This window comes from Callorhinus ursinus, unplaced genomic scaffold (genome assembly GCF_003265705.2).
Source record: "Callorhinus ursinus isolate GAN/ISIS: 27379988/994484 unplaced genomic scaffold, GSC_fseal_2.0 scaffold56, whole genome shotgun sequence".
Lineage (NCBI taxonomy): Eukaryota > Metazoa > Chordata > Mammalia > Carnivora > Otariidae > Callorhinus > Callorhinus ursinus.
In genome coordinates, this window is record NW_027397118.1 from 83,180 (window position 1) to 92,210 (window position 9,031).

The 9,031-nt window shown below is 40.7% G+C and overlaps 1 protein-coding gene across 1 annotated transcript in view; it reads left to right on the forward strand.

Annotated features, from left to right (window-relative positions):
* BBS2 (Bardet-Biedl syndrome 2) overlaps window positions 1-9,031 on the forward strand; it is a 40,873-nt gene that overhangs the window by 12,646 nt on the left and 19,196 nt on the right. The window contains exons 6-12 of the mRNA XM_073884376.1: window positions 2,417-2,521; window positions 2,605-2,691; window positions 5,998-6,133; window positions 6,375-6,514; window positions 7,820-7,964; window positions 8,052-8,223; window positions 8,653-8,821. Of these exons, the coding sequence (XP_073740477.1) occupies window positions 2,417-2,521; window positions 2,605-2,691; window positions 5,998-6,133; window positions 6,375-6,514; window positions 7,820-7,964; window positions 8,052-8,223; window positions 8,653-8,821 (954 nt within the window). The remainder of the gene's footprint in view (window positions 1-2,416; window positions 2,522-2,604; window positions 2,692-5,997; window positions 6,134-6,374; window positions 6,515-7,819; window positions 7,965-8,051; window positions 8,224-8,652; window positions 8,822-9,031) is intronic.

The following is a 9,031-nucleotide window of genomic DNA, read 5'->3' on the forward strand; positions in this document are numbered from 1 at the left end:
GCTTCTCCCTCTCCCACTCCCCCTGCTTGTGTTCCCTCTCTCGCTGTCTCTCTCTCTCTCTCTCTCTCTCTCTCTCTCTCTCTCTCTGTCAAATAAATAAATAAGTAAAATCTTGAAAAAAAAGAAAAAGAATTACTCATGTAATAGAACCTGGGATGTTTCTGAAAGAGTTCAAACTTCATTTGCCTATAGATTGCCCTCATCCACTGTAGTGTTAGCATTCTTAGGATATTTATTTGCAGCTGGTTGTCCAGGATTGGGCAAGATGGAAACAGAAAAATGAATTAGGACATTCTGAAGGAAGAAAGGAGAAGACGATAAAGGAGCAGTGGCTCGTGAACATTCTAAAGGGGTAGCAAACACAGCAGAAGGGAGTCTGAGCCATCAGGATGCTGGGATCCTGCAAAATTTATTCAGGTTGTGTCTGAGAGTCCGCATCAGAAAGCTTGAGGGCCCTGGCCTCAGAATGCGTCCTCGCCACTTATCCTTGCTTCTTGCCACTTACAGAAGCTGTCTAGGAAAGTCAGGCTTCTGTTCCACTAACTACGAAAAAAGACCAAAAAGCAAAACTTGCATATTGATATACAAAGTGTCATCCTTGATTTAGTTAATTTACCTTTGTCCTATAGCAAGGCTTATAGATTTTCACTTAGTTATACTATGCTTTTTATACAGTCAAGTTATTTTAATTGTAAACTGGTAGTTGTAGGTAGAGAAAATTAATGACCCTAATGAAGGCTAAGGGGTTCTGTTTAAGTGTCTGTGCTTAACGTGTGATTTCTTTTTTTGGAGAGTGTCCTTAGCTTTCATTAGGTTCTTAAAGGGGTTTGCTACTCCCTCCTTACCCCCTTCAAAAAAATGCCGATTTGCGAATCACTGGTCTGCAGGTGCTGTGTCCTACATTATCGTTTTTCTTTCATTCACGTTGGTAGTAAATTTTTCCAATTTGGTGGGAATCATTCAGATTTTGTTGGATTTCTGTTTATTGTCAATGCTAGATGTGAGGAGGCTACATTCTTTGGAACATCTTTTTCCTAAATCCTAGACAAGGACAGGAGACCATGAAATAGAGGTAGGGACTTGAGCTGACTGTTGGTCCTCTGGTCCCTGGTCCAACAAAAGAGAGAAACTAGTGAACTAATTAATGAAGGACGAAGGGACTTACAGAATTTGGGGCTAAGTTTATGAAAATCTGAACTTTATAAAATTGTTCATTTCAGGGCCATTTTCCTGTCCTTTTGGTTTGGTTTTGCTCCTAGCTCAAATGTCATTTCGCAGATCAGCAAAATTATAATTCGTTTGGCAGTTGAACAGTACTGACTATTGCCAAAAGAATGCCTTGAGCTAAATTCTGGAATCCTACACAGCACTTTGCATTCAGAGTTAAGTGAAGTGGGTGGTTTTGTAGAAAAGCTGTAGGTGTAGAGGAAATTATATAACTATTCTCTGCTTTATACAATTTATTTCTTAATATCTCTTGTATTCGTGTCAGAATTAGAAAGTAGATCTGCAAGAGCCTAGATATCATTAAGGTTTGGTTTTAACTTTAAAGGATAATTTTGTTCAGTATCTAAAATTTTATCCCTTTAAAGGGGTTAAATCCTCAAACAGTCCTATAGGGCGCCTGGGTGGCTCAGTTGATTAAGCAACTGCCTTTGGCTCAGGTCATGATCCCGGAGTCCCGGGATCCAGTCCTGCATCGGGCTGCCTGCTCAGCGAGGAGCCTGCTTCTCCCTCTGACCCTCCCCCCCCCATGTACTCTCTCTCTCATTCTCGCTCTCTCAAATAAATAAATCTTTAAAAAACAACAACAACAAAAAAAACCAAAAAACAGTCCTATAAATATTTCTGTATGATATACACATTCTGTATATTGTTACATACATACACAAATCCATGTGCTTGGGTTTGTGCTTTTCAAAGAATTATGTTTTCTTCTAAAAAACATCTTTCATCTCTAGCAAGCAATAAATTATGTCATAGAAAGAAAAGCATGTACATAAAAGATATTCAATTGTGGGTTTTACAAATCTTTAAAATTTAGACCTTAGGATATTAAAACATTTTTTGAGTTAGTGTTTATAACTGTCTGTTGTACATTTTCTGTGTCTTATATACGTCACTTTATTTCATCCTTAATCACTCAATTTTGTTTTTTTAAAAATAATTTGCTGAAACTTGCCACATAAGTTTGATCTAAAACAGCAAACTTTGTGAGTTTATTTAATTATGATTACCCAACTCTGAAATAGATGACATGGATCATAGAGAAAAGAAATACATTCCCCTCTAACAGATTTAAATCTAATTTTAACACACTTGGTAGCAAGGCATGCAATTTTATAAAGCCATACCTCACATCAAATTGAACCTTAATGGGAAGATGTTGTGTTTTTATGTGTTATATTTCTTGCAGATAATCACCTCTCTTTGCCCCATGTATGGCAGTCGATTTGGTTATGCGCTTTCCAATGGCACAGTTGGAGTTTACGACAAAACAGCCCGATACTGGAGAATTAAAGTTAGTATAATTCAGCCTCCAACATTCAGGGATTTTATACTTATTGAAAGACTTCTGAACTAATTACTGAAATTCTTTTTCAGTCCAAAAATCACGCCATGAGCATTCATGCTTTCGACCTTAATTCTGATGGAGTGTGTGAACTGATAACTGGTTGGTCCAATGGGAAGGTAAGTTTAAATACAGAGTTCAGGTATGTATACTTCAGAGACTATTTGTTTGAGATATACTGGCAGCACAACTTAGAAGCAGTAACATGAGAATATAAACTTGTCTTCCTTGGCTGTGCTTTCAAAGTTAACTTCATAATCTTTGCACATTTTTTCTTCCTGCTATAGCGTCAGGACTACAAGTGAATGAGTGTCCTTTTGGTCTTAAAAGCCCAATTTGGGAGAAAATCTTTGGGAAGATCTTTCTAAATCTCTTTCTTGAAGAAATGAGAATCAGTTTAATCAGGTTGATCGTAGGTGTAGGACCGTAAAAAAAGGAATTTTAATAAGCAAATAATGAACTGTTTATATATCTCTTCTCTAATCTTTAAGACTGACTGAAAACTTAAGAGTTAATGGGAAGAATCATATTATCATATTGTTTTCCCAGCCATAAAATTCAAAATACAATCTTTCTGCTTTCTTTCCTTTTTTAAGTTCAAATCAGAATTTTCTGCAGACTTCTGGCAAGTCAGGATTGTCTTGTTAGAAACTGTCTAAGTAGCTGCCAGATCTCCATGGGTACCATTTGCCCTAGCTTTTTTGCGTGACAGTGCTGGATTGCCTAAAGGAGATCAGCTAATTCCTGCCTTTTCTTCTTTAGTTTTTCTTTGCTTTTGGCCAGGACCTTGTAACCTTCCTCTGGTGTTGTGTGAAGAACGGGTTCTATAGAACTGTTGTGTTGGTTCCTGCTTCTTTACCTGGTTTTGTCTTTGGCGTGGACATTAAAAATGATAAGGGAAGACTGGGGCGCCAGGGTGGCTCAGTTGGTTGAGCGTCTGACTCTTGATTTCAGCTCAGGTCGTCACGTCAGGATCATGGGATTGAGCCCCCCGTCCAGGTTTTGCACTCAGTGGGGCGTCTGCTTTTTTTTTTTTTTTTTTAAAGATTTTATTTATTTATTTGACAGAGAGATAGAGAGCACAAGTAGGCTGAGTGGCAGGCAGAGGGAGAGGGAGAAGCAGGCTCTCTGCTGAGCAGGGAGCCGGACATGGGGCTCGATCCCAGGACCCTGGGATCATGACCTGAGCCGAAGGCAGCCGCTTAACCGACTGAGCCACTCAGGCGCCCCGGGGCGTCTGCTTGAGATTGTCTTTCTGTCTCCCTCTCCCTCTGTCCCTCGCACTGTGTACATAGTTTCTCTCTTTCTCTTACAAATAAATAAATCTTTAAAAAAAATAAAAAATAAAAAAATTATAGGGGAAGATTGTGTTCTTTAGGAAGAAACATGAAAATTGTAAAATGGACCGTATTCTGGGGGAAAATAAATATAAATTATAAATATAAATTAAATTACTATGATTGAGTCAAGAATTAGAAATCACTAGACTTGAGAAGTTATCAAAAGTTACCTTAAAAATAAAAAGTTACCTTCAAATGTGACTCCGGACCTAGATGTTTTTAGAGTTAAATGCTTTCAAAATTTTAAGGAATTTCTATTATATAATCTGTTCCAGAACATAAAAAAAGATAAGAAAATTAACACAGTTCATTATATAAGTAGAAAAACTGATATCTACACTTAGCAGAAATAGCATACAAAAGGGAAATATAGAGATCCAGCATGTGAATATAGGTGCAGAAATACCAAATGAATGTAAACAGCCGATTAACTTTACCTTTAGTAGGTCGTTTGTTGAGTTGGAGGGCCATTCTCTGCTCCAGGGCAAAACCTCCATGTTGGATAAAGCAAAGAGCAGAATATCCAGAGAAATATTAATTTGTAGCCTTGCTTCTTAGTAAATGAACTCTTATTTGTAAAATACTGTGTAAATGCAGAAGTAAGTTCAGTTCAGTCTGAGTTAGAGGGTTGTTATTTTTTTTAAGTAATCTCTGCACTCAACATGGGGCTCGAACTCGGGACCACGAGATCAAGAATTGCATGCTCCACCGACAAGCCATCCAGGGGCCCTGAGAGTTAATGTGCTAAGGGCTTTGGTAAATACAGACCGTTCATTACTTCACAAACCTTAGCATTGGTAATTATCAGGCTTACATGTTGTCGTTGAGAGCATGGATACTTGAATGTGACATTCTCCAGACAAGGGGTAGGAGCTAGTAGTAGGCTGTGACCTAAATGACTTTATTTTGGTTGTGGTTGTTGTGAAGTTTTGCCCAGAAGGATGTTCATGAACAGACAAAAATGGTGAATAGCACTGGCCATTGAAATGATTGCTCTACCAGATTTTCTATAGCTACCCTTTTATTGATAACACTTGTTCTTGCTTGAAACAAAAGTCATCATTTTAAGTGGTTATCCTTCATTGTTGTTTTTTGGGTTCATTTGTTTCTGATCATTTATTTATTTGCCTTTCTTGGGAAGGGGAGACTCAGTGAGGATGGGAGGGCTCGCTGGGGTATCTCAATAGTTTTTACATGGAAGAGAGACTCTTAAACAGGGTTATTATAAAAGGTTATATGAAGGAAGGTTGAGCTAGCTTGGTGTTTGGTGTTTTTCAAACTTTAGATGTAAATATAATTTATATGCACAGATGATAAAGATAACGTTTTTATATAGAACTCACATTTCCTGTATACATCTATGTGCCAGACTCTGTTCTAAGTGCTTTATTTTTTTTTTTTAAAGATTTTATTTACTTATTTGACAGAGAGAGAAAGACAGCCAGAGAGGGAACACAAGCAGGGGGAGCGGGAGAGGGAGAAGCAGGCTTCCCGCTGAGCAGGGAGCCCAACGCAGGGCTCGATCCCAGGACCCTGGGATCATGACCTGAGCCTAAGGTAGACGCTTAACGACTGAGCCACCCAGGCGCCCCTGTTCTAAGTGCTTTAATGTGTTAACTTCTTTAGGTCTCATTCCAACCCTGTGGGGTGTAGGTATGGTTATTTTCTTCAGGTTCTTGTTCTTGACCCCCAAATGAAGAGACCAAGCAGGGAGTGGATAAGAGGCTTTCTTAAGGCCACAGATAGTAAGTGGCAGAGCTGGAATCTGAACCCAGACATTTTGGACCTGCCCTATTCTCTGTATATGAACTGGCAACCCATTTCTCCAAATGACATTATGTAAAGGCCAGTAGCAAAACAGCTTTTATTTAAAGAGAAGAAAGTAGCTGGTTGTGGCCCCTTATGGTGCCCTTAGCCCCAGGGGTCATAGGTGTCTCCTGAGAAGCCATGGGGCTCCATGGAGCACTCTTGAAAACTGCTAGACTAGCTGACCTTTAGAGCTGATTCTGACTTTAAAATTTTGTGTGTGTGTGTGTTTTTTAAATAAAGCATAAGCTATTTTTCAAGTTCTTATTTTATTTTTAGGTTGATGCTCGAAGTGACCGAACTGGGGAGGTCATCTTTAAAGACAACTTTTCTTCTGCAATTGCTGGTGTGCTGGAGGGAGATTACCGGATGGACGGTCACACACAGCTCATCTGCTGTGCAGTGGATGGGGAAAGTAAATTGGGATGGGAAAAATCCTTGAAAAGTCAGATTTTCAATTTGATTGGGTCAGTATACCAGGAAATTTCACTATAAAGTGTTTGTATGGATATCCTCGGATCCTAATAAAGTCACCTTGTTGGGGGGGATGAGAACTTAGGTTTTTGGTTTTTAAGAACAGACAGTTGATTTAAAAGTAGAGCTGGCTATGCTGCGGTATTCTTCCATGCGGTGAGGGTTTTTTTCCTGTTGTGCAGTCCGGGGCTACCTGCCAGGCACAGCGGAGATGAGAGGGAACCTCATGGACACCAGCGTAGAGCAGGACCTGATCCGAGAGCTGAGTCAGAAAAAACAGAATCTGTTGCTGGAACTCCGCAACTATGAGGAAAACACCAAGGTAGGACCTCATGGAAACGGAAATTTTCCTTAGGGCTAGTGGGAGTCTGGAGAGGTGGGAATGGCAAATGTGAAGGAAGACTGAGTGTTAGCCCCTCCTGCCCACTGGCGGAAGCACGGATTGCTTTGGCCTTTTTGCCAGGGTCATAGGGGAGAAGGCACGTATCCTTTAATCTGGAAATCCCACTTCCATGCAGCTGAACTATAGAAATATTTGCACACGTGTTCAAAGACATTTACGGTAGCACTGTGGCAGTGAACAGTTGGAAGCAACTGAAATGTTGATCAGTAGTAAGGAGTGTGCTGGAGGATATTAAGCAGCTCAGGAGAATGAGGCATATGTAGTTGGACTGATACAGAAAGATATCTATGGCCTTACTGAGTGAAAAAATGCAAGAACAATATGTATAGAGTATCTCTTACCTTTTTCAAAAACAACATAAAAGTTGACAACTACAAAACCTGTGTGTGTGTGTGTGTGTGTGTGTGTGTGTGTGTGTGTGTGTGTGTGTGTGTGTGTGTGTGTGTGTGTACCAAGCCTGGCTGGAGGATGAGCTGGGAGGTAGGACTTTAATTTGTCTTGTCATGGGTAATTGTATTTGAATTTATTATTAAGTGAATTAATTTTGCTTGTTTAAAAGAACAACCCGGGCGCCTGGGTGGCTCAGTTGGTTAAGCAACTGCCTTCGGCTCAGGTCATGATCCTGGAGTCCCGGGATCGAGTCCCACATTGGGCTCCCTGCTCGGCAGGGAGTCTGCTTCTCCCTCTGACCCTCCCCCCTTCTCATGTGCTCTCTCTCTCATTCTCTCTCTCTCAAATAAATAAATAAAATCTTAAAAAAAAAAAAATAAAAGAACAACCCCAGGGGCGTTAAGCGACTGTCTTCAACTCAGGTCATGATCCCAGGGTCCTGGGATCGAGCCCCACATCGGGCTTCCTGCTCGGCAGGAAAACTGCTTCTCCCTCTCCCACTCCCCCTGCTTGTGTTCCCTCTCTCGTTGTGTCTTTCTCCGTCAAATAAATAAAATCTTAAAAAAAAAAAAAAAGAACAACCCCAAAACTATAAAAGGCATGGTGGGGTACAGTGAACCTGAACCACAGAAAGGGACAGGGAATTTTTCCCTTGGGAAGAGGCTGGGTAGAGAAAGGGAGTGATAATGAGGTAAGTCCTCTGAATTCTAAAGAATCAGATTAATATCAGATGGTTGGGAGTCAATCTTTTGAAGCCGAATAACCATATTATTTAAAATTGACATTAGTTCACTGCTTTGGTGACTGAGTTGGAAGTGGGGGCATGTTTTGCAGGCTGAATTGAGCGGTCCACAGAGTGAGGCTGATGGACTTCGGGGTATCATCCCAGCCAATACCAAGCTGCACACCGCCCTCTCGGTCAATCTGGGGCATGAGACCCAGGCTGCTCATGCAGAATTGTGTATTTCCACCTCTAATGGTAAGAAATTATTTATAGCTGGTGTCTGTGGATACCTTTGCCATCTTGGAGTGGTTCTTGAACTGCCGTTTTCTTTCTTCTCTGTAGACACCATCATCCGAGCGGTATTGATTTTTGCCGAGGGAATTTTTCTAGGTGAAAGCCACGTGGTACACCCCAGCATTCACAACCTTTCCAGCTCCATCCGCATCCCAATTACGCCTCCCAAAGATGTCCCTGTGGATCTGCACTTGAAAACCTTCGTGGGTTACAGAAGCAGGTGACTCTCTGCAATCACAGTTCATTTCTAGCCAGCACTTAGAGGAGGGCAAATGGGTAGATTTTCTGTTGTGCCACGGATTTTGGGGGGGCCAAAGGAGCCATCTGATGGTTCTACCCACCCAGGTAAGATTTCCCATGACTTTTACTTCCCAAATTTGAAATCTTTCAAAAATAAAAAAAGGGCATTTTAAACCCTTGGTGCATGTCTGTGTGTATGTATAAGACTCATGTTCTTGCTAATCCCAAACCCCATTACTGTAGTAGTACTTAATGCTCAAGGTTTTTGGGTTTTTCCCCTTGAGCGAAACCCGCAAATAACAACTCGATGACCCAGTAGTGACTTTATAGTTATTTTCTGGGCCTTGCATTTTGAAATAATATTCCACACAACCCATTTCTCTTCTTGTGCTCCATTGGTTGACCATAGCACCCAGTTTCATGTGTTTGAACTGACAAGACAGCTTCCCCGCTTCTCCATGTATGCGCTGACCAGCCCCGACCCTGCCAGAGAGCCACTCAGCTATGTCAACTTTGTCATTGCAGAACGGGCACAGAGGGTGAGTGTCAGGCTTTTCTCTTTCAATGTTTTTGTACTTTAGAACCCTTTGGATGTTCTTTCATAGAAGGGGGAAATGACATGAATGAGTTATTTGGTAGCAGTAATTATGAAATGAAAGAGGTAGGTAGTTTGGTGTTGGCTTATGACCTCTGATGAACATACTGCTAGAATATCTCCTCTCACTTTGAAAAAACACATACCTTATTTACTTGAGCAATCCTTAGTTACAGGTAAATTCTCACCAGCT